The sequence below is a fragment of the Anolis sagrei genome, chromosome 5 (genome assembly GCF_037176765.1).
Source record: "Anolis sagrei isolate rAnoSag1 chromosome 5, rAnoSag1.mat, whole genome shotgun sequence".
Classification (NCBI taxonomy): Eukaryota; Metazoa; Chordata; class Lepidosauria; order Squamata; family Dactyloidae; genus Anolis; species Anolis sagrei.
The window spans coordinates 143,406,753-143,432,910 of NC_090025.1; the positions used below are offsets into that span (position 1 = coordinate 143,406,753).

Below are 26,158 nucleotides of genomic sequence, written 5' to 3' on the forward strand. Positions count from 1 at the left end.
TAAGGTAAAGGTTTCCCCTTGACATTAAGTCTAGTTGTGTCCAACGCTTGGGGGTGGTGCTCATCTCCATTTCTGAGCCAAAGAGCTGGAGTTGTCTGTAGACGCCTCCAAGGTCATGTGGCCAGCATGACTGCATGGAGCGGAGTCACCTTCCCGCCAAAGCGATACCTATTGATCTGCTCACATTTGCTTGTTTTCAAAGTGCTAGGTTGGCAGAAGCTAATAGCGGGTGCTCATTCCACTTCCCGGATTTGAACCACCGACCTTTTGGTCAGTAAGTTCAGCAGCTCAGCGGTTTAACCCGCTGTGCCACCAAGGGTTATATATTTTCTATATTGACTTAATTAAATCAAATTTCTACTTTACCTTCAAAGTTTCAAGTCTAGGCAGTGAGAAGCTAGGCTTCCCGTATCAGTCATTCCAACTCCAGACCACAAGTAGCAAACATGGACTGGTTGAGGTGGAGTGTAGGAGATCCTTGAAATGAGATGAAGCAGGCATGGGCAAACTTCAGCCCTGCAGGTGTTTTGGACTTCAACTGCCACAATTTCTAACAGCCAGCTGAAGTTCTAACAGCCGAAGTTTGCCCATGCCTGGGAGAGAGGCATCTTCCATGAGGAAACATGTACTGAAGTTCTGCTCTGTGCCATCTCTATTTGTTGTGATTTTTAGAATCGATTTTTAGGAAATAATATATGATTCTCAGCTTAGTCTTATAGCACCAAAGATATTATAAAATTTAATTTTAACCTTGTTCTACTTTTTTGCCTATTTAAACAATGTACTCACTAAAGCAGCATGTTGGGTGGTGCACATGTTGCCTTGTGTCCCTGCAAACTATATGCACAAGGTACATGTAATGAAAAAAATATATCTGTAGGCACTCACATCTTCTAGGTATTTAATTAAGCATGTTATGCGATCTAGAACCTTATCCCATGGGGGAAGGAGGGCATGGGGAAAAGTTGAGCAAACAGTCTTCTTTAATTCCCTAATGTCGAGGTTCAGTGCCTTTTGTATTCAGGGATGGCAGCCATCCCACATCCTTTGCCCAGTTTCTCTCCATCTTCTGCATCTTTTGGTGTTGGGAGTCAGGTAGCACCCAACTCCAGAACACACAGTCTTCACTCCGTTGCCACAACGGTGTCTTACGGGCAACCAACGGAAGTGGCTTTACACCATGTGATGGCTTCCATAGGACTCCGTTTCAGCAGCGTAGAGAAATGAAGTGAGGACTGCGTGGGATGAAGTCCCTAGTGACAAGCCTTGGAAGTTACAAGAATACTGAAGCACAGCACAAAATTCAGGGAAGATGTAAGAAGCTGGAAGGGATATGGTCTATATTGAACACACACATTTAAGAAGCACATCTTAATTTTCTGCTGTGCTTGTTTACTTACATTCATCAGTGTCTGTAAGTCTACGCTGTCTCTAATCCTCCCATCTTGTCGTGCTTTTGCTGCCAAATTTCCAAACCAGACAAAGGGGATCCAGTATTTCAGGTGAGGAGACTTAAGTTCATCAAATACTCTCCTTTCCTCTTGTGTCATAAAACCTGTTTATAAAGAAACACAGCAGGCTTTGGATGTCCGATTTCTTCAGAGAAAACATGATCTAAAGCAGGATCTCACTAAGCTTCATTCAAGAACATGAATGGAACCGATCATTTTTCTATTTTGTGTCTACAAAAGCCTGGAAATAACCAAACTACAAGCAAAGTAGTTATATGCAATTAGTTACTTTTGTAATGAATGTGAATAGCAGTTCCTCTTTTAAGAGAGACTATCTAATTTTTCTAATTACTTTTAAAAGCATTTTGATAGGATTTGATAAAAGTTTCATGCCATTCTCTTGTTGTTTCTAGTTTTTTTTACAGTAATGAAAAGCCAAGAGCAACACAATTAATAATGCAATATGCAATGTGCAAACATTGAAATAAGTCATAATAAAACATAGTTTTTTCTGGGCTGTATGTCCATGTTCCAGAAGCATTCTCTCCTGACGTTTTGCCTGCCATAGTTGTAGGTGAAACAACAAGAGCTAATGCTTTTGGAACATAGCCATATAGCCCAGAAAACACACAACAACCCAATGATTCTGGCCATGAAAGCCTTTAACAACACATAGTTTTTTCTAATGAAAATAAGTTGTTTTCCTGGTAGTGTTTAAAGCTACAGTTTAATGTGCTCTGGTGCACATAAGGTAAAGGTAAAGGTAAAGTTTTTCTCCTGACATGAAGTCCAAATGTGTCCGATTCTGGGGTGTGGTGCTCATCTCCATTTCTAAACTGAAGAGCCAGCATTGTCCGTAGATACCTCCAAGGTCATGTGGCTGGCATAACTGCATGGAGCACCGTTACCTTCCTGCCGGAGCAGTACCTATTGATCTACTCACATTTGCATGTTTTTGAACTGCTAGGTTGGCAGTAGCTGGGGCTAACAGCAGAAGCTCATGCCGCTCCCTGGATTTGAACCTGCAACCTTTCGGTCAACAAGCTCAGCAGCTCAGCACTTTAACCCGCTGCACCACCGAGGCAGCAGGTTAAATAAATTTGCACTGTACACCCATCCAGATAGCTAGACATACAAAAACATAAGTGTGAATCTAAGCTGGTTCCAGTTCTTGTAGCTGTTTTATCTGTTCCCCTCCCCAGTCACCCTTCCAGACTTTGGTACCATACTGAAAAATGAATGCATTATAAATAAAAAGTGACCACTCATCAATGAATCTGTAAGCATTTCTTTTTAAGCACTGACACACACATGGGGAGCTATTGCTTCTTTTCCTTATCAGTCTTATCATACAATATATATTACCTATATGTCTTTCTTAAAAGCATTTCCTCAAGATTATTTTTGGCTAGAGTTTCTTACTGCTGCAGCCAACACAGACTTTTGAATCTTCTATTTTGGGAAAAGCTGCTTACTGCATTGCATCATAGCAACATAGAATAATAAAGAGTTGAAAGAGACCACATGGGTCATCTAGTCCAACCCCCTGCCATGCAGGAAAACCACAAAGTATCCCTGACAGATGGCCATCTAGCCTCTGTTTAAAGGTTTCCCATGAAGAACTTCCACCACACTCCGAGGCAGAGAGTTCCACTGTTGAACAGCTTGTACGGTCAATAAGTTCTTCCTCGTGTTCAGGTGGAATCTCTTTTCTTGAAGTCCTAATTTCAAGAACAGCAGAAAACAAGCTGGCTCCGTACTCCTTATGACACCCTTTCACATATTTATACATGGCTATCCTGTCTCCTTCTCAACCTTCTCTTCTGCAGGCTAAACACACTCAGCTCTTTAAGCCGCACCTCATAGGACATGGTCTCAAGACCTTTGATCATTTTAGTCGCCCTCTTCTGGACACCTTTGAGCTTGTCTCTATCCCTTTTGAATTGTGGAGCCCAGAAATTGACACAGTATTCCAGGTGTGGTCTGCCCAAAGCAGACTAGAGAGGTACCATGACTTCCCTCGATCTAGACACTATACGCCATTGGTTTCTTCAGCTGCTGCATCACACAGTTGGCTCATGTTCAACTTGTTGTCCATGAAGACTCCAAAATCTTTCTCACATGGACTGCTGTCAAGTCAGGCATCACATATGCTATATCTTTGAATTTCATTTTTTTCTGCCTAAGTGTAGTATCTTACATTTGTCCTTGTTGAAATTTATTTGGTTAGTTTTGGCCCAGCTCTCTAATCTGTTACAGTCATTTTGAATTCCAATGCTATCGTTTCGACTATCAGCTATCCCTCCTAATTTGGTGTCATCTGCAAACTTGATAAGTATGCCCTCTAAACCTTCATCCAAGTCATTAATAAAGATGTTGAACAGTACAGGGCCCAGGACTGAATCCTGGAGCACTCCACTAGTCACTTCTTTCCAGGATGAAAAGGAACCATTGGTGAGCAGCACCCTTTGGGTTTGGTCGCTTAACCAATTACACATTCACCTAAGAGTAGTATTGCCTAGCCCACATTTGACTAGTTTGCTTTGTATTCATGTCATAGCAATTCACATGGAACACATGCCATTTAGAATCAATGACTTCATAGCAGTAAGTCACTGATACTTTTTAATAGAATCATAGAATCATAGAGTTGGAAGAGACCTCATGGGCCATCCAGTCCAACTCCCTGCCAAGAAGCAGGGAAATTGCATTCAAAGCACCCCTGACAGATGGCCATCCAGCCTCTGCTTAAAAGCCTCCAAAGAAGGAGCCTCCACCACACTCCGGGGCAGAGAGTTCCACTGCTGAACAGCTCTCACAGTTAGGAAGTTCTTCCTAATGTTCAGGTGGAATCTCCTTTCTTATAGTTTGAAGCCATTGTTCCACATCCTAGTCTCCAGGGCAGCAGTAAACAAGCTTGCTCCCTCCTCCCAATGACTCCCTCTCATGTACTTATGCATGGCTATCATATCTCCTCTCAGTCAACCTTTTATTAAAGTTTTGCTGGGCAGACATGAAAGAATCAAATTGTTCCAACCCTCAAAAAGCATATTTAACATATTTAATAACCTTGATCCGGAAGAAGTCAGTAGCACTTATTTTCACAATCATATATAAACTTACCTGGGAGGAACTCCCATTGAACATAATGGGACTTACATATGCATAGACACGCTAGTCTCACTGAAAGCTACTAACAAGTTAGCCCCAACTAAGGACCAAACACTGTGGGATAAAAGAAACAGTCTTCCAATTTTTAAAAATATCTAAATGTTGTGAAATTGTGAATTCAATTCAAGCAGCAGCAGGGAAAGATACATAACCCTTTTATCAAAAGTCATTTCCCCAATCAAAATTTACTCCAATGCCAGCTGCTTTCCTACTTATTTCATTTGGGATGACAGTTTTCCTAGTTTCTGGATACCCTTTTCCACTAAGGAGTTTGGGGCAGAGATGGAGAAGAATAGAAACAGACAATACCTCCTTCTACCACATGATCCATGGTTGGAAACCTTTTATAGACGGCTGTGCTCACCGAACGAAAGATGAGGACGGATGTTAAATTCACATAGCGCATTAGTGTTCTCCTCAGCAAGCGACCATATTCATCTCTTCCCTGGACAGTACTGGAGATCAAGAACATAATTCTATCTGGCCATGGAAGGTTGACAAATTGGTTCCACCAACGGTTCACCACCAAAGTAACGTAGAACCCTGCAGATTTAGAAAAAGATTGATTCATATTTTGCTTAATGTACGACAGACATTTTGATCTTCAGCTAATCTGCCTAATAATTTTTAAATTTACAATACAGTTAATGTGTCTGCATTGCTTGTAGCTCTGTTATGAAGCCAAATGTCCTGAATTGGATTTTTCAAAGGAGAAACATGAAAATATGGACATATTAATGTTAACACTTTAACTGTCTTCATCCTACTACTATGAATGCATCATCACCATCATCATCATCATCATCACCATTACCAATATCCCAGCTTTTCTCCAAAAATAACATCTAACCACAATAAAACAGTGGATGTGGCTCTTAATGAGACATGCTGCATTATCACAGGATGTCTATGCCCAATACCACTGGAGAAATTATACTGTTTAGGTGGTATTGGACCACTTGACATCCATCGGGAAGTAGCGGCCAGCAATGAAAAGACAAAGGCAGTGACATCCCCGGCCCATCTTCTGTTCAGATATCAGCCAGCGAGACAATGCCTTAAATCAAGAAATAGCTTTCTAAGGTCTACAGAGATACTCACAGGAACACCTCAGCAAGCGAGAACCCCAAAGTGGCAGACTAAAACCTGGAATCTCAATCAATGGCAGATACCAGATGAGAGACTCCCCTTGGGCTCACAGAAGACTGGGCGACTTGGAAGGCACTGAACAGGCTGCTCTCTGGCACCATGAGATGCAGAGCTAACCTTAAGAAATGGGGCTCCACTACATGTGAGTGAGTCCACTACATGCGAGTGCGGAAAAGAGCAAACCACAGACCACTTACTACAATGTCACCTGAGCCCTACCATGTGCACAATGGAGTACCTTCTCACTGCGACACCAGAGGCACTACAAGTGGTCAGATTCTGGTCAAAAGACATTTAGTATAAAGCCACGTTTTTAACTTTGTTTGTGTTTTCAAACACATTATAACTGTATCCTCAATTCGCTTCTGACACAATAAATAAATAAACCCAAAATTAACTAATTTTAAAAGTACATAATACAGCAGATACATACAAAAGGTCAACATAAAAATAGAGTTAAACTATAAAAAAAGGTTTCAAAAACTTGTTGGAATAAAAACACACCTTTCCTTGCTAATGGAAGCAGAGAAAGGAGTTTCAGAACTTGGAGCTGCCTCTGAGAAGGCTCTGTTTCATGTTCCCAGTAGATGTGACCTGAAGAAGGGCATTTCTTGAGGATCTAGGGGCCTGGATAATCTCATATGGGGAGTTACAATGTGGTGCATAGGCTGAACCTAAGCCATTTGGATTGGTAGCTGATGGACCTGTTGTAGCAAGGACTTGTATGCTCTCTGTAATCAGCCCAGTGAACAATCTGGCTGCAGCTCTTTAGATCAATTGACATTTCCAAACACTCTTCAAATGCAGTTCAATGTAGCATATGATGCATTCATCCAAACAGAATATAAGCAAGGTATGCATCACCATGGCTAGACCAGACATCTAGGAGCTTATCACATAAGGTTATACCATAATGGCACTAGGGCATTGTGGTATAGACATCACTTGCCTAGTTTCCAACAGATCTCACAACCTCTTAGGATGCCTGCCATAGATGTGGATGAAACGTCAGGAGAGAATGCTTCTGGGACATGGCCATACAGCCCGGAAAACTCACAGCAACCCAGTGATTGCAGTCATAAAAGCCTTCAACAACACATAGGGCAATATAGTTTACAGTTTAGCATTATCTCACAATGTCATTCTTTTCCCACTGTTCTCCTAACAGAAGCCTGCTGCAAAGGCACTTTTTTCTCCTTCCTAAAATAATCTAATAATGATCTCATCACCATCTGATGTTTTGCTAGTGTTTCTGGTCCAAAAGTCTCATTTCAAATCATGGCACCTTTGGGTGATCAGGTGGCGGTTTGTAGGTATGATTTTTCACTTCAAAAATATGAAAGGTACTATTGTCCTGCTGTTTTCCTAGGACCTCATCACATGAAAGTGGGGAAAGCAAAGAAAAGCGGGGAAAAGCAGAGCTTCTTTCATTCGCTACCAACAAGGTCCCATGCCTTTCCATCTTTAGGAAAGCCATCCCACGTCCTTTCCCTGCCTTTCTCCACTTCTATCCAGATTCTCTCCATCTGTCGTTAGAAGTCAGGTGGCATCCAGCTCCTGAAAATACAGTCTCCCCTCCAATTCTCTGCACTACCGCAATAGAGTCCCATGAGTAACCAACAGAAGTAGCCTTTCATCATGTGATAGCCTCCATTGGACTCTTGTTTCAGCAGCTCAGAGAAACAGAGAGAAGACTGAATGTGATGAGGTTCCTAGTAGGAAAAAAGCACTCTTCTAGTGGGAGAATGGACTGGAGAGATTAGCTCCCTGGTGTGGAGTGCAAATCCAGATGCACTTTTGATACATGATCACAAACAAATATAACTGGAAATGTGCCCAAATCTAATCTAAGGAATTGTTTGTTGTTTTATCGTAACCAGTTCTTGCTCTGGGGAAAAGGTAAGGTTTAGCCATGTCAGTAATTTCTTATGGTTCTCTATGACTGGGGATTATAGCAAAATATAAGTAGTAAGAAGAACACTAGAACAGCCTTTTTGGAAGGGCTATCTAGTTTACTATTCTGATTCCCATGGCCCAATTAGATACCTATGACAAACCTACAAGTAGAATGGGAGTACAACTACACTCTCCCCATTGTATTCCACAACAAATGACATATTGCCTCTGATGCTGAAAGTAATATATAACTATCACAATGAGTAGTCATGGAAGGCTTTATCCCTCGTGACTTTGTCAAATCCTCCTTCAAAGCCATCCAAGTTGGCAATCATCACAGTCTGCACAGTCCGTCTGCATATCGGGGAAAGTGTCTTGTGTTCCAAGTTGTGCACTACAATGCCAAGCTGACAATATGGAAAATATCTGTGTTCTTATTTTTTATGGCTCCATCCAGGAATGCTGAACTTCTTTCCTTTACAGTTACAGCATCTGTGTCAGAATGATTGGCTCATGGCATTTCCATCCCATTCAGAGTGAAGTATAACATTATCAGAGATATATTTTTTTAAAGTGTCCCAGCATCCAAGTACTGTATGTCATCACAGCATAGCTGCAACCTCAGAATAGGTGTGCCCCTGTTTTGGGGAAGGTGCAGCCATGCAAACCTTCATATTGACTGTTGGGCGGTGAAAGAGGACCCTAAAATGGGTCCTTTTCACTGCAAAATAGTTACCATCCCATAATAATTTCAGCCCCTTTCCGAAATGGGGATGTGACTATTATGCAATGAAATACAGTATTGTAAAACACCCAGAAGTAGTGAATTTGAAACAAAACCCAGGATCCTGCATGGGAGATGTAGCTTCAATCCGTACCCCAATCTGACACTCCAAAACTCACCTTAAAAGCCACACAGCTACATGAAGGAGGCTGGATCTACACTACCAAACAATCCAGACTATCAAAGCAGATAATTCAGATTATCTGTTTGAACTGAATTATATGAGTTTACAATTCAGTTTGAAGCAAATAATCTGGATTTTATATAGCAGTATGGATGGGTCTGGAATTCTGTCCCATTGGCAAGTGTGGTGCTGACGTCTCTTCCTGACAGTATATGGCAATAGGACCCACACAATTATTTTGGTTGATGCAGCTTCATGGTTTTTAAGATAGTTTTAAGGATACATTTGTGATTATTATAGTACAAAGGTAAACCATCATTTGTGTGGTTGTAAATCTAGCTTGGTTTTGAAAGGGTACATCAGGCCCATTTATAAAAGTTTTGTTTTTGTTGGATATGAAAGTTGTTGCAAACTAATAGTTTAGCATGGACTGAAATAGCACATGGGATTCTCCTGCTCTCCTGTCTCAAGACACACAATCACTTCAGTGTTACCCAACCACTGGATGTAATAGAAGCAAGGACAAATGGTATGTGTGCCCAGGGCAAGTGGACTTAACATTTTGCCTGCCTTATCTATTTTCTGTCCAAAAATCCCTTTCCCAGTTTTTCCATCCAGCCTGGGCCTGAGATAGGGCAGCACATGGAAAATGATCTCAGCAAGGCATATTTACTGAAGAATTGGCAGATGTGAAAAGGGATACACTAAGCAATGTGATACTGTCCTACAAATGCCCCAGCAGCCATGAATTTATGATACCTTGGCATATGAGTTTTTGGAACATATGTTTGCTACATCATTCTGCCTCGCACCTGGTCCAAAAAACAGGGGATTTTTAAGCTTGTGGGATATTCTTTCCTTCCAAGCCTATAGTTTGCTATCTGCAAGAAAATAATTTCTTCAGATACTGGAGAGAAGTGAGTGAATGCATATACAAAATTAAAGACTGGCTTGATGTGAGTTTTCCAGGCTCTATGGCCATGTTCCAGCAGCATTTTCTCTCCTGACATTTCACATGCATCTCTGACATTTCACCAGGTGCTCCGGTGGCACTTATGGGTTAAATCCTTGTGCCGGTAGGACTGCTGACCAAAAGGTTGGGGGTTTGAATCCAGGGAGCAGGGTGAGCTCCCATTTGTCAGCTCTAGCTTCTCATGCAGGGACATGAGAGAAGCCTCCCGCAGGATGGTAAAACATCCAGGAATCCCCTGGGCAACATCCTTGCAGATTGCCAATTCTCTCATACCAGAAGCAGCTTGCAGTTTCTCAAGTCGCTCCTGACATGGAAAAAAAATTCTGCATCTGTGACTGGCATATTCAGATGTTCTGATGGCAGTGAAGCAAGTTGAGTGTATATATATCTCTGGAATGTACAGGATGGGAGAAGAATCCTCATCTGTTTAAAGCAAATGTGAATGTTGTAACCAGCAAGCTTGAATAGCATTGAGTCAATCAGTGAGGGTATCTGCAAAGAGGTAGCCTGACCTCATAGAATCATAGAATCAAAGAGTTGGAAGAGACCTCATGGGCCATCCAGTCCAACCCCCTGCCAAGAAGCAGGAATATTGCATTCAAATCACCCCTGACAGATGGCCATCCAGCCTCTGTTTAAAAGCTTCCAAAGAAGGAGCCTCCACCACACTCCGGGGCAGAGAGTTCCACTGCTGAACGGCTCTCACAGTCAGGAAGTTCTTCCTAATGTTCAGATGGAATCTCCTTTCTTGTAGTTTGAAGCCATTGTTCCGTGTCCTAGTCTCCAAGGAAGCAGAAAACAAGCTAGCTCCCTCCTCCCTGTGGCTTCCTCTCACATATTTATACATGGCTATCATATCTCCTCTCAGCCTTCTCTTCTTCAGGCTAAACATGCCCAGTTCCCTAAGCCGCTCCTCATAGGGCTTGTTCTCCAGACCCTTGATCATTTTAGTCGCCCTCCTCTGGACACTTTCCAGCTTGTCAATATCTCTCTTGAATTGTGGTGCCCAGAATTGGACACAATATTCCAGATGTGGTCTAACCAAAGCAGAATAGAGGGGTAGCATTACTTCCTTAGATCTAGACACTATGCTCCTATTGATGCAGGCCAAAATCCCATTGGCTTTTTTTGCCGCCACATCACATTGTTGGCTCATGTTTAACTTGTTGTCCACGAGGACTCCAAGATCTTTTTCACACGTACTGCTCCCGAGCCAGGCGTCCCCCATTCTGTATCTTTGCATCTCATTTTTTCTGCCAAAGTGGAGTATCTTGCATTTGTCACTGTTGAACTTCATTTTGTTAGTTTTGGCCCATCTCTCTAATCTGTCAAGATCGTTTTGAATTCTGCTCCTGTCCTCTGGACTATTGGCTATCCCTCCCAATTTGGTGTCGTCTGCAAACTTGATGATCATGCCTTCTAGCCCTTCATCTAAGTCATTAATAAAGATGTTGAACAGGACCGGGCCCAGGACGGAACCCTGCGGCACTCCGCTCGTCACTTCTTTCCAAGATGAAGAGGAAGCATTAGTGAGCACTCTCTGTGTTCGTCCACTTAACCAATTACAGATCCACCTCACCGTAGTTTTGCCTAGCCCACATTGGACTAGTTTCCTTGCCAGAAGGTCATGGGGGACCTTGTCGAAGGCCTTACTGAAATCCAGGTACGCTACATCCACGGCATTCCCCGCATCTACCCAGCTTGTAGCTCTATCGAAGAAAGAGATCAGATTAGTCTGGCATGACTTGTTTTTGATAAATCCATGTTGACTATTAGCGATGACTGCATTTGTTTCTAAGTGTTTGCAGACCACTTCCTTAACAATCTTTTCCAGAATCTTGCCCGGTATCGACGTGAGGCTGACCGGACGGTAGTTGTTTGGGTCGTCCTTTTTTCCCTTCTTGAAGATTGGGACCACATTGGCCCTCCTCCAATCTGCTGGAACTTCTCCCGTTCTCCAAGAACTCTCAAAGATGATTGCCAATGGTTCCGAAATGACTTCCGCTAGTTCCTTCAATACTCTTGGGTGTAGTTGATCTGGTCCTGGGGACTTGAACTCATTAAGAGCGGCCAGGTATTCCTGGACGACTTCTTTCCCAATTTGGGGTTGGATGTCCTCCAATCCCTCATCCACTCCATCTTGCTGAGGTTGAAGACTCTCTTTTTGTGAGAAGACCGAGGCAAAGAAGGCATTAAGTAGTTCTGCCTTTTCCCTATCCCCTGTCAGCATTGCCCCATCTTCTCCTCGAAGAGGTCCTATCGCCTCCTTGTTTTTCCTTTTTCTACTGACATAAGAATAGAAGCCCTTTTTATTGTTTTTAATGTCCCTGGCAAGTCTGAGCTCGTTTTTTGCTTTAGCTTTGCGGACCTTTTCCCTACAGGTGTTGGCCATTTGTTTGAATTCTTCTTTGGTGATTTCTCCCTTTTTCCACTTCTTGTGCATGTCTCTTTTGTGTCTTAGCACAGTTAGAAGTTCTTTGGACATCCATTCTGGCTTCTTTGCACTTGTCCTATTTTTTCTCTTTGTTGGCACGGTTTGCAATTGCGCCTTGAGTATTTCACTCTTGAGAAGTTCCCATCCATCCGTAGCTCCCTTGTCTTTTAGTATCTGTGTCCACGGAATGCTGCTCAGCGTTTCCTTCATTTTTTGGAAATCAGCTCTCCTAAAGTCCAAAATGCGGGTTTGACTTGTCTTAGTTTCGGCCTTCCTTTGTACCTCAAATTGCAGGAGCACATGGTCACTTGCCCCTAAGGATCCTACCACTTCGACCGCATCGATCAGGTCCTCCGCATTTGTTAGGATGAGATCAAGAGTAGCCAATCCCCTTGTTGCCTCTTCTACCTTCTGGACCATGAAATTGTCTGCAAGGCAAGCGAGGAATTTGTTGGACCTTGTACTCTTGGCCGAGTTTGTTTTCCAGCAAATATCTGTTGCCTTGAAGTATCCTGTTTGAGAAGTGTTAACTGGCCCTTGATTGTTTGCTGTCTGGAGTTCTCCTGTTTCTGAGTGGAAAACTTACATCAATCCAGTGATTCCGGTCATGAAAGCCTTTGACAACACAAAATTAAAGGCTGTTCTTCAGTATGAGATCTGAGCTCAGAGCCCATACACAAAAATCTACTCCAAGGTTTCTCCAAGCTTTTTGCATTTGACAGTTTAATATGTTAGTGTTGGAGTAAGTATCTCTCTGTTGATACTATTATGACAGAATTTAGGAAACGTAAACATATGCAATCTATAGAATCATACCAACAACAGAACTAGAGGATGTTTTTTGAAGTACAACTCCTCAAATCTCCAAGCCATTATGGTTATTTTCCAACCTTTGACCAAGACTGGAAAAATGTTGTGGAATCATGGAAACTAGTTTTAAAAGGCCTTTAGTCTTCTCTTTCAAAGAGTGTTGGTACCTTTCCAGTCTACAACTCCCATGATTCCATAGCATTAAGCTATTGCAGCTAAAGTGGTGTCAAACTGCATTAATTCTACAACATAGATGCAATGTAAATGCTGAACTCTGTCCTTAAGATGCTCCTTTAAAGTTCAGACTAAAACAGGAATAAATTCACTGCCCCACTGAACTATCTACTTTCCTTGTTTTCAACAAGAACGGACACTAAACTCATATTTCTGAGTGTTCTTTCTATTTCCATGATGCTGCGAGATCCTAAAAGGGAGGGCATATGACATATCCAACCATCATGTACTATATGCTTACCCAGCACAAATGTCACTGGGATCTGCTCCGCATATTTGTCACAGTAAATTGACAGTTTTTCAAAGTAACGTTTTTGGCTTCCTGTAAGGAAAAATCTGCAAGAAAGAAAAGGAAGTATTATTAAGACTAACTTTTCATAACGATAACGAGCGTTAAAGACACAATTTGATTAAGCAGAAATATTCAACATGTTAGAACATGAGGAACCACATAAGATCGTTTTGCAAATGTGGCAAAAGCTACCAATAACTTGCATTAGCAGCATGCATTAGAAAGGCAGTACTTAATACTTTAAATTATGTAATGTAGCCACAAGTCTCATACCAACAACAACAACAACAACAACTATTTGTATTCCACCCTATCTCCCCAAGGGGACTCAGGGCAGATTCCAGCATATACAGAGACACAAGGCAAACATTCAATGCCTTGAAACAATGAAACACAGACACACAGATAAAGGTAAAGGCTTCCCTTTTCATCTCCGGCTCTGTGAGGTGGTACCATCTCCATTTCTAAGCTGAAGAGCCTGCATTGTTCATAGACACCTCTCGGTCAAATGGCCAGCATGACTGCATGGAACGCCGTTTACCTTTCCACAGAGGCAGTACCTACTGATCTACTCACATTTGCATGTTTTCAAATTGCTAGGTTGGCAGGAGCTGGGGCTAACAGTGAGAGCTCACCTGCTTACTGGATTCAAACCGCCAACCTTCCGGTCAGCAAGTTCAGCAGCTCAACAGTTTAACCCGTTGTGCCTCCTCGGCCACATTAGATGAGTGTACTGGAATTTTTATTAGCAGGGACACTTGTACAATTCATTGACCATCTCAGACACCTCTGGCCTAAATTTCAATGATAGCAGATCTGCTGCATCAATGAACGCCATAGCTTTTGATCTAGAAATAGCTGCCTGTATTTTTGGGACTCCCTTTGGATACCATGTAGCACATATACACTACAACTATATAGTACAGCCACCTCTATCTGCAGGGGATATGCTCCTGGACTTGCATGGATATGTGATACTGTGGATAATAGCACATCTATTGAAATGAAGGACCTCACCAGTGGGAAGTGAATTTCATGTACAATTTGAAGCTAAGTAGAACTGTCATAACTTCCCATCTCTGGAACTACAGAATGTACAATTAAAGCTTGATAACATCAAAAAGGCAATGGGAAAAGCTGCTGATATAACCACTAGCATAATTCACACTTGCCATTTTTTTCCCGCAGGAAAATATGGTGCTCTTTTTTGTTGGTCTCTAGTATTATGTTTTAATTAAGTAGTTATTACATAATAACACAGCAGCTTAACCCTGGTGGCACAGTGGGTTGGACTTGTTGACTGAAATGAAACAAAATGCGAAGGACTAACAATGATGCATAGCTCCCATTAACATGTTTGAAGTTTGAAGGCGACCTTTTTTGTGAAGAAGTAAGGAGAGACATGACAGAGGTGTCTGAAATTCTGCATGATATGAAGAAATAGGATTAACTTTCCTCTTCTTTTATGAGAATAGGATCTGAAATCATCTATTGAAGCTGAATGGGAAAGAAATTCAAGACAGTGCTTCTTCAAATAGTGTATAACCTGTGGAATTCGCTGTCACGTATTGCACTGATGCCTCCCAATATGGATAGCTTCAAACAGGGAATTGGATAAATACAGAGATTAGGACCATCACTAATTGTGGTAGGCTCTTGGAATCCACCATAGTTTGGTCCCAGGACCCCCCTGTGGATATCAAACTTCTTGGATGCCCAAGTCCTCTTACACAATGCCACAATAAAATATTGACCCTTACATAAAATAGCAAAATCAGTGTTTGCATTTGGGAATATTATTGTTGTTCATTCGTTCAGTCGTCTCCGACTCTTCGTGACCTCATGGACCAGCCCACGCCAGAGCTCCCTGTCGGCCGTTACCACCCCCAGCTCCCTCAAGGTCAGTCCAGTCACTTCAAGGATGCCATCCATCCATCTTGCCCTTGGTCGGCCCCTCTTCCTTTTGCCTTGGAAATATTATATATACATATAACTGCAAGCTGTGCATGACTGAATCTGTCAATACAGATTCCATGGATGAAGATGTCTAATTATACTTCTCAGACCAAAATGGTCTCAATGGCTACTATTTGTCTTCTTCAGAATCAAAAGTATAGAAGCTCTATATCGGTTTATGGGGAGCATAAGATGGAGATGCATTTCCTGGCGGGCTTCTTATAAGAAACTGGTTAGCTACTGGAGGTGGTGGAGTTTTGGTTTGACCCAGCATGGCTAGTCCTATGTCCTCATATTGTGTCCTATCTAAACATGTAAATTATCTGAGTATAAAGCCTTACGTAGACGAAACAGAACATTGACACAGAAGTGGGAGGTATAAACTGCCTTGGAGAAACGCGATTTTTTCAAAACTACAGCAAATTGTTAGGAAAACAATTCTTCCCCAGTGTTTGAACTTGCTCAACAGTCTTAGAAACATGTGTTTGTTTGAAGGAAACATAAACAAAGTTGGAGTGGAAGAAAGAACTCCGTGGAGTCCCCAGACTAGTTAGCATCCTAGCTATTTTGTAGCAGCTCCCAAAGAATTATGCAAGGAAAGACTACAGTGAACACTATACAGATTGTTTATCCAAAAGTGAAAAATATGTGTGTACCTGTACAACACACTGATTGCAGTGTAAAGGCTAGCAAAGAGAAGAAATTCTCTGTAAAGCAGTTTGTAGATGCTTCCTTTCCATTTGAGAAGCAGTCTGTGGAACCCAAAGAAAGTGGCATTTGCAACTCTGCTGGAGTATGTAACTGTCATCTCTGCTGCTTGTTTCTGTAAAAGTGGAAATGCCCAAACAAAACAAAAATCAACAATATCTTATGTAGAATAATGGCTTAAGCATAAACAATTATAATTTCCATTAGGAACAGTCTTATCAAAGCCATTACAGCATTTACAACCTCAGCAGCTGCTATAATTTCAGAGAGCATAACTGACATTTTCCCAAGATGCTAGCCAGAGCTGGAGGGGATAGAAATGTGAAGTTGATGATGAATTTTGCAACAGATAGCAGATTCAACACTTGTGTAGCATTCCTGCTGATAGACAGAACACTTATTGCCTTACTCAATTGCCAGTAAAGGCAATCTAACAAGCTATTAGCAGTGCAGCTTCAATGCACTCAGAAAAAAGTTAAATCCTTCACCTCTGAACTCATGTTGTATTTTACAGTGTTCAGAAAGTGACTTTCCATCACTGGCTGGGAAGAATACTCAGGGGGAAAGTCAAGCATTTCCAAACTAAGGTAAAAGTTCTATTAATGAATCCCTTGACTACAAGATTTTCAGAGCATTCATTAAGTTATTTGAGATCCAGTGTTAGAAAAATCATTAGCTTTATTTTGAAAGGCAATTCTCACTGACTGGTGGAAGGAAGCCACCAAATAACTATGAATTTCACCATTGCTTCTTTAATCTTGCTTTGTTATTGATACATATGTCCCACTGAAGTTTGTTGCATCTCTAGCCACATAGAAGGAGTAGCAAAATCGTATTTTGGGCTCCAAAAACTTTAGAACTGGACTGCTTATTTATTCTGTTTCTGATTCAAAGCTACAACGGGTTTTGAACTACATTATAAAGTTAAATTTGTATAAAGAACCTCCCATTCATTTCCTGGGGCCACACAAAAATAAACATTCAGGTCAGATGAAATGGCCATACAATATTTCTGAAAGTTGGTTGCAAATAATTGGTGATGATCATTGGTATTTTTTTTATTAAAAAAAACTCTGTCTGTATTATGCCCATTCCTTATATGCAAGTACAAAATTCAAAATCCTCCAAATTCACAAATGATCCACATGGGTGGCTGAAATAGTTCTGATTATTCAAATTACATAAATTTTGCTTCATGCACAAAAATATTTAAAATGTTGCATAAAATCACCTTCAGGCCACGTGTTTAAGGTGTATATGAAGCATAAATTAATTTTGGGTTTAGACCTGGGCCCCATCTCCAACATATTTTATTGTTACATATTTGCAACTATAGATATAGTAGAGTCTTGCTTAGCCAACCTTCGCTTATCCGACATTCCGTCTTATCCGACACTCTTATTCAACTACCCCCTTTTCTCCAGCATTTCCCCTTCACTTAAAGGAGCGCTTCCCAATTCTCTCTCCATTCCCAATAAGTGAGAAAGGCAAGACAAGGAGGAAGAGGAGGGAGGAAAGGGGGATGAGGCAGGACCGGAAGAAGAAGCGTCCTCCTTCCTTCACTTTATGATTTCATGCTTCTCTTCCACAACCAGGCACTACCTGCTGGGCCACTCTAGTTCCGAGGCATTGCCTTTCCTTAACCCTTTGAGACCCTGTTGTTAGTATTTTAGGTGTCTAGCACCGCGTCAGAAGGGTAACAGTAGCAGACTCCGTATTATCCAACATTTTCGTTAATCCAACATTCTGCTGGCCACTTATGTCAATAAGCGAGACTTAACTGTATTCAAAAATCATACAGAAAACTCAAATCTAGAACACATCTGTTCTCAAGCATTTCATATGGGATATTCAACCCATAGTTCACTCCACAATAATCCAGTCCTGTTACACTGCAGGACCCTCTTGCTCTGGAATAGGGATTTTGCTGATAGGGCTGAGAGATTGCGACTTGCTCAAGATCACATAGTGGGATTCCAGGAGTGAGCAGAAATTTTAATCCTGGTCTTCCAGAGTCCTAAACTAACATTGAAACCAACATGTCACAATCGCTCTACTCTGATGGTGCCATTGAGATTTGTGAGTAGAAGAGAACTTCCATACCTAGTCATGATTGATATTGGCTTTATGCATTTACAACCAATCTTTCAAGGCAAAAAAGTCCAGTTAGTCCAATACAGTATTATTCGTATCCATGGGAGATACATTCACAGACTTTGCATGGATACATTGATATGTTGATAATAATGAACCCAATCAAAATGAAGGACTTCTAGCTCAAGAATACCATCAAGTTGCGCTGGAAAACCTTGAATACATTTGGAGAGGACATATTTTGCCAAAAGTGGATAAATGAAACCAAAGATATCAGTCCCACAAATATGGGGGTTATGTGATGTGGGTACTAATCATATTGCTGAGTGCCTTAATAATGCAAGGAATTGAAAGGCTGTGATACCTAAGCACAGATAAATCCAAACAGAATAGATATCCATCAATACAACTTTGTGGTCAAACACTGATAATTTTAACAGCATTTTATAATTCATTGAAACAAAGTGTACACATTATAAACTTTGATCCAATGTCCTCAATTACAGGGAGATACAGTACAAAGACAGCAAGATCCTGTAATCTTTGCAGAGCCACTCACCTGCAATTGTGCTGCATAGGCCACCTATAGCACAGGAATGATGGCTTGGGCCCTTTCTTCTGTGTTCCCTGAGTGAGAGCACACTCAGGTCACTTTGTTTGCTTCTTCCCTTTCAGCACCTGGCAGACTGTAGCTTTCATTGCTCGCTGGAGCCCTCATCGGACTGGACTGACAAGCACAGGGGCTAACGTGTCTTTCCACTTCTGGAAGCCTGTTTTTGCCAAGTTCTCCAGTGCTGTCAGTTGCAACAGGGAACAAACGCAAGCAGCAGCTGCTGACCAGGCTCTTTTCTCAGCTATAATTATCACTCCACTTTTTATCCAAAGCAGGGGACCCCCTTTGGTTTGAATCTTTGGAATAATTTGCATTGGCAATTTCCATATTGGATTCTTCCATTCACATTGTTTTTGTTGTTTTTTTGCAAAGTGGAGTCTGGTTTTGCAAATGCCAGAGGGAGAAATGGCAAACTTTGACTGGACTGTGACCTTTTGTGAACTTAAAAAGCACGTGCAATTTGGCCAAGGGAAATTGGACCAATAAAAAGGTACTGCCTAGCCTGCTTTCTCTTGGCAGTAGATAATTATTATCTTTCCCTACTAATCTGGCACCATCAAGACAGATTGGATTCGAATTCCCATAATCCCCTGACAATATGTTTCATGCTGGCTGGAGATAATTGGAGTTGCTGACATAGTTGGAGGGTATCCAGTCAGGGAAGGGCGATTTTTGACTCCTGAAATCAGGTGACTTGTCACAAGGGATAATATGACTGAGATCAGGTTTGTGTGTGGAAGGAGATAAAACCAATAGGGAACTCTATGCTGTGAAAATGTCCATATTTTATATGCAGAAAATTTAAACTTGGAAATTAAAATAAATTATGGTGCATGCTAAACAATTTATGTTGTTCGGTACATTTTACAATATTTAGTAATTCATGAATAATGCCCAATTGCTGTAGTAGGACTTACAAGATAAATGTGCATAGGATTTCTCTGTGTTTTACTCATATGATGTAGCTATTGGCGGTTCTACAGAGACACTATAATCCAGTTTGGAAGTGGATTTAATCAAGTCTCGACTACCAGATAACCTCTGGAAAATGTAGGGTTTTTTTCTTAACCAGTCCACTGAGATACGCATATTCATCTCCATTTGGGATCGCCTCAGATTTGATTTCTTCATGGGATATACCCTAATCATCTGCAGTGAATTATCTGGATTGTTCTGAACTTTCTGGTGAGATTTTTTAATGTGCTGTTTCTGGCTTAATGCATGCTGCAGCATGCATTGGGGCTATACATTTTGTGGACACCATACCCTTGAGCGGGCTTTGAACTCCATTATTGGCTATGCTCCAGTGATGCCTGAAATTTGTCTGAAGAATTAGGCATGGTGCTATTTGTTTTTCCACAGACTAGAGGATGCAAATATTTGGAGCTCTGAATTGCATTACAAAAGACAGGAGATGTTTAGTAGTGGTGACTGGTGAGAGATGTCAAGTGATTTTTTTTTTATACAATCCCAAACGATCGCTGTCTAGAATACAGAATACAGGTAAATAACCTAAGTGATTGGTGTGCTTCAGACAAATTAAATAGAACTTAGACTGACAAACCATGAATGAGTATGTATTGTTGAAGGCTTTCATGGCCAGAATCACTGGAGTGTTGAGTGGTTTCCTGGTTGTGTGGCTATGTTCTAGCAGCATTTTCTCCTGACATTTCACCTGCATCTGTGACTGGCATATTTAGAGGCTCTCATAGTGGTAAAGCAAGTTGAGTATATATACCCATGGAGTGTCCAGGGTGGGGGAAAGAACCAATGTCTATTAACCAAGTGTGAAGGCTGCAATTTGCAAGCCATGAATGAGTATTTGGCCTTGTTATATTGGCTAGACTCCTTTTCTAGGTCAGGGGTCCTCAAACTTTTTAAACAGAGGGCCAGGTCACAGTCCCTCAAACTGTTGGAGGGCTAGATTATAATATGAAAGAAAAAAACATGAATAAATTCCTATACACACTGCACATATCTTATTTGTAGTGCAAAAAAACACTTAAAAACAATACAATAATTAAAATGAAGAACAATTTTAACAAATATAAACTTATTAGTATTTCAATGGGAAGTGTGGGCCTGCTTTTGGCTGATGAGATGGGATTCTTGTTGTTTTCATTGTTGTTGTGTGTTTTTAGACATTTCAGACTTAGGTTGACCATGAGTGAGGGCCAGGTAAATGACCTTGGAGGGCCGTATTCGGCCCCTGGGCCATAGTTTGAGGGCCCCTGGTCTAGGTGAATGGGTGAAGGATATCTGTCCCAAGAATGGAGACATGTGCTGCATTTCTAATATTAGTATGAAGTTAATTTAGGTTCCTCTGCTCATTTGAGTAATTCATTCAGATTTAGTGCATCAGAAAAACACAGAGCTTAGAAACATACACAGTCTCTTTTGGAACGATGCCCTGAATTCCTAGTCAGATGACCAAAACATGGAGATTTTGGTAGTCAAAGTGCAAAACATTTCCAAACTCAGCAAATATGTACATTGCAATCCATCCAGGTTCAAACTATGTGTCCAATCAAACATGTGCTTTTCTAATACAGTATTCACCACTAAAAAGGTCTGAACTTGGACAGCTCTGCTCAAAGTAGTGTCTATGATTTATACATAGATTTACTGGAATGCAAGTCTGTGTATCTGGGAAGTAATCCAAGCTGCCTCTAGGTTTTAGCACGTTGCTGCAGAATTCTGCTTTCAATTAATAAACCCCCTTTTGAAAAATTGGTACTGATGGTACGAATCACCAGTTAGGTGGAGAGAGTTCGGAGGCAAATTCCAGGCTCCCTTTCAATAAACTACATGGCCAAGAAATAACACTACAAAAATAGTGAACATGAATAATTTAGTTTTAGACAAGTATGAGGTATCTGTGAGTGTACTGGTATGTATCTCCATGACTTTAATTGGAACAGTGAACAGGACCATTATGACCACCTCGCAGGCTCTAGAAACAATTGCTCTCTAAACAATTGCTGCAAGTTCCTCAACAGTCAAACACAAAGTCCTGGAAAATAATAAACATTGGTAAATAATGTGCCGATCTGAGGATTTGCTATCTATACACTTTACAATAGGGGTTGAGAATGTTTGTTATTCCAGATATGGTTGGACCGCTATGCCATCTGGAACCTCATCTGCTCTTAGAAGCTGGGCAGGAACAGTGTAGTAACGGTGAGGCTGCAACCCATATTTTAATTCTTCTGGACCACTGGTGGTGCATGGACCACAGGCTGGGAAGCACCGACCTAGACCCATTTCAATCTGGTTTCAGGCCTGACTATGGAACAGAGACAGCTCTGATCACCTTGGTGGATGACCTATGCAGAGGCTAGACAGGGGAACTGTTGGTTCTCCTGGACGTTTCTGTGGCTTTCAATACCATTGACCATAATATCTTTCTGAGTCATCTCACTGGGATGGGAATGGGAAGCTCTGTCTTACAGTGGCTCTAGTCCTTCCTGGAGGGCCGTACTCAGAAGATAGTGCTGGGGTACTCTACTATTCCTTTCCATTTATAGCCAAAGAAGCTGTCCTGACCCTAAACCACTGTCAGTAATGGACTGGTTGAGGACAAACACATTTAAACTTAATCCAGACAAGACAGGGGTATTCAGTAGGTGTCAATCGCAAAGGACTTCTGATAGATCAGGCATGGGCAAACTTCCGCCCTCCCTCCAGGTGTTTTGGACTTCAACTCTGAAGACACAGGTTTTGAACAGTGGTGTTGGAGGAAAGTTCTGAGAGTGCCTTGGAGCACAAGAAGATCCAACCAGTCCATACTTCAGGAAATAAAGCCCGCCTTCTCACTGGAAAGAATATTAGAGGCAAAGATGAAGTACTTTGGCCACAAAGGAAAGCCAAAGTAAAAGACAGGAAAGCTTGGAGAAGTCAATGATGCTGGGAAAAAAGGAAGAAAAAAGGAAGAAGGGCCGACCAAGGACAAGATGGATGGATGGTATCCTTGAAGTGACTGGCTTGACCTTGAAAGAGCTGGGGGTGGTGACGGTAGACAGAGAGCTCTGGCGCGGGCTGGTCTGGAAGTGACTGAATGAATGAACAACCAAAGAGAAGACAGGAAAGCTTAGAGAAGACAATGATGCTGGGGAAAACGGAAGGAAAAAGTAAGAGGGGCTGACCAAGGGCAAGATGGATGGATGGTATCCTTGAAGTGACTGGCTTGACCTTGAAGAGCTGGACCATAAGGAAGGCTAAGCAAAGGAAGAGAGATGCTTTTGAACTGTGGTATTGGAGGAAAATTCTGAGAGTGCCTTGGACCGCGAGAAGATCCAACCAGTCGATACTTCAGGAAAAGGACTTCATCTTTGCCTCTAATATCCTTCTCTCATTGAAGGGAAGGATATTAGAGGCAAAGATGAAGTCCTTTAGCTATATAATGAGAAGACAGGAAAGCTTAGAGAAGACAATGATGCTGGAGAAAACAGAAGGAAAAAGTAAGAGGGGCCGACCAAGGGCAAGATGGATGAATGGTATCCTTGAAGTGACTGGCTTGACCTTGAAGGAGCTGGGGGTGGTGACGGCTGACAGGGAGCTCTGGCGCGGGCTGGTCTGGAAGTGACTGAATGAACAACCAAAGAGAAGACAGGAAAGTTTAGAGAAGACAATTACGCTGGGGGAGATGGAAGGAAAAAGGAAGAGGGGCCGAGCAAGGGCAAGATGGATGGATGGTATCCTTGAAGTGACTGGCTTGACCTTGAAGGAGCTGGGGGTGGTGACGGCCGACAGGGAGCTCTGGCGTGGGCTGGTCCATGAGGTCACGAAGAGTTGGAAGCGACAGAATGAATAAACAACAACAACATGTTGTAAACAGCCTTGAGTCCCCCAGGGGTGAGAAAGGTGGTATATAAACAAATAAATAACTCCCACCATTCCTAACAGCCTCAAGCCCTTTCTTTTCCTTTCCCCCCTCAGCCGCTTAAGCGGCTGAAGGGGGAAAGGAAGGGGCCTGAGGCTGTTAGGAATGGTGGGAGTTGAAGTCCAAAACGCCTGGAGGGAGGGCCCAAGTTGGACCATGCCAGAGCTAAACAGAACTCCTTCCTCTCTCTCTCTCTCTCTCCTCCTTAAACTCCAAACGGCTCCTCCCTGTGGCTGGGGCCTGAGTGCGCATGCGTAGCCGCGCCCGCCGCTGAGCCTCAGTCTCGGGAATGAGCCTCCGGAGAAGAGAGGCAGCCTCTTCCTCCCTCTCTCCCTCCTCTTGCCCACCCATAGGGAACCACCTCCGCAGGTAGGTCACGCCTGTGTCCCCCCCCCCCCCCCCCACTGTCCAGCCTTGGGGACTCCTTCCTTCCTTCCCTATGTGCAACCTGTTCCCCAAAGGTATGTTTGGGGAGAACCAGCCCTCAATCCATGGACTTACCTATTCCTTACCCGGGTCACCTTTCTTTCTCCCTGTCTTCCCATTTAGATCTCTCTCTCTCCCTTTCTAATCTCCCTGCCCTTTCCTTCCCCAGCAATATCTAATCCGGATCCAGGTGATGCCACTTTCTCCCTCCACACCTGAGTCACCTTGGCCACCTTCCCTCCCCTCCCTACTCAGTCTGGCTGCTCTCCATCCTTGTCTTGTTTATCAGATGGAGAGAATGATGCAATGGTGGAGGAGATATGCATAGGGGAGCAGCTACACTGTACATTTAATTCGGTTTGATACCACTTTAATCCTAGGGGTGTGTAGTTTGGCAAGGCACCAGACCTCTTGGGGAGAGAAAGGCCTTTGGAAAACTACAACTCCCAGGATTCTAGAGCATCCAGCCATGGCAGTCAAAGAGGTGTCCTTGAAGGAGCTGGGGGTGGTGACGGCCGACAGGGAGCTCTGGTCTATGAGGTTACGAGTCGGGAACGAATGAACAACACACTAATTTTATAATGTAGGTGCACCCTTCGTAGCATCAGTCGTAAATTTGGCCCTTCCAGACAGGCCCTCTTTCTCAATACCAGATCCCCGGTTTTCTGCTTGAAACAGGATTATATGAGTCCACACTGCCAAATAATCTGGGATAAACGAAACCTGGGATCAGATCTTGGGATATAGGGCTTGTCTGGAAGGGCCCCAGGATTTGTTTATGTTTCTTTCTTTCTACCTTGTATTCCACAGGCTGTCAGTAGAGGTTGAGTATCTCTTATTCAAAATGTTTGGGATTAGAAGTGTTTTGGCATTTTAAAAAAATATTTCCATTTTTATATGAGATGTTTTGGAGATGGGACCTAAATCTAAATACAAAATTCATTTTATATTTCATATATTTTATATTTCATTTTATATTTATATTTCATATTCAGTTTATATTTCATATATGTATCGTCTAAAGGTCATTTTGTACACAATGTATTTTAAAATTATTTTGTACCTAAAGCTTAGTTTGTGTTCATTGACCTGCCCGAAAGTTTGTATTTTGTATTTTTATTTTAATATTTTTATTTTATATATTTGTATGTATTTTTATGACTATTTTTATGTTTCTCTAAATATAAATGATTATATTTATATAATTATTTTATGTTTCTATAAACAATTATTTTATATTTCTATAAATATAATTCTTTTATATTTTTATAAATGTAATTATTTTATATTTATTTAAATATAATTGGATTACTGTGGGTTTTCCGGGCTGTCTGGCCATGTTCCAAAAGCATTCTCTCCTGATGTTTCACCTACATCTATGGCAGGCATCCTCAGAGGTTGTGAGGTCTGTTGGAAACTAGCAAGAAACTTTATTTACTAAAAATAAAGAAATAAAGCAGCAAATAAAGAGCAGCACTAAAAAAAACAGGGGAATTCCAGACAAGAATCAATCAGGACCAGCTAATACCTCCCAACAAAGATCCCCCAGACAGCAGTCAGCCAGGCTTTGAAGATGCAAGTCCATTGAATACTAATCAAGCTGGCCAATTGCAACATTCACACTTGCCTCAGACAAGAGTTCTTTCTCCCACTTTGGACATTCCACAGATACATAAACCTAACTTGCTTAGTTTCTAACAGTCGTCACGACTTCTGAGGATGCCTGCCATAGATGTGAGCGAAATGTCAGGAGAGAATGCTTCTGGAACATGGCCATACAGCCTGGAAAACGCACAGCAACCCAGTAATTGTAGCCATGAAAGCCTTCGACAACACATAAATATAATTGTTTTATATTTATATAAATGTAATTGTTTTATATTTATATAAAAATAATTGTTTTATATTTATATAAAAATTAAATACATACAAAATTAAAAACTATGTAACCTTATACCAGCCACCCATTTGGGCAGTTTTCTGTTTTGGAGGATTTCAGAATAAGGGATATTCAACCTGTCCTGTTAGAAAAGAGGAGGATGGCCACCTAGCATCTATTGTTCTTCCTTATTTTTAAAAAAGCTTTGTCACATAATAAGCTGCTTTGCTTTTATAACAGCTGCTGAAATCTAGCAGATTTTCGAAGATATTAATTCATATA

The 26,158-nt window shown here is 41.7% G+C and overlaps 2 protein-coding genes across 2 annotated transcripts in view; one reads left to right on the plus strand and one right to left on the minus strand.

Annotated features, from left to right (window-relative positions):
- BEST3 (bestrophin 3) overlaps positions 1–18,793 on the minus strand; it is a 31,389-nt gene extending 12,596 nt beyond the window's left edge. Inside the window, exons 1-5 of the mRNA XM_060777471.2 lie at positions 18,636–18,793; positions 15,931–16,097; positions 13,268–13,362; positions 4,932–5,165; positions 1,401–1,555 (exon numbers count right to left, since the gene is read on the minus strand). Coding sequence (XP_060633454.2) covers positions 1,401–1,555; positions 4,932–5,165; positions 13,268–13,362; positions 15,931–16,082 — 636 coding nt within the window. The 5' untranslated portion in view covers positions 16,083–16,097; positions 18,636–18,793. The remainder of the gene's footprint in view (positions 1–1,400; positions 1,556–4,931; positions 5,166–13,267; positions 13,363–15,930; positions 16,098–18,635) is intronic.
- Positions 18,794–23,829: 5,036 nt separating this feature from the next.
- Positions 23,830–26,158, plus strand: part of RAB3IP (RAB3A interacting protein) — a 38,229-nt gene continuing 35,900 nt past the window's right edge. The window contains exon 1 of the mRNA XM_060777470.2: positions 23,830–23,940. Coding sequence (XP_060633453.2) covers positions 23,861–23,940 — 80 coding nt within the window. The 5' untranslated portion in view covers positions 23,830–23,860. The remainder of the gene's footprint in view (positions 23,941–26,158) is intronic.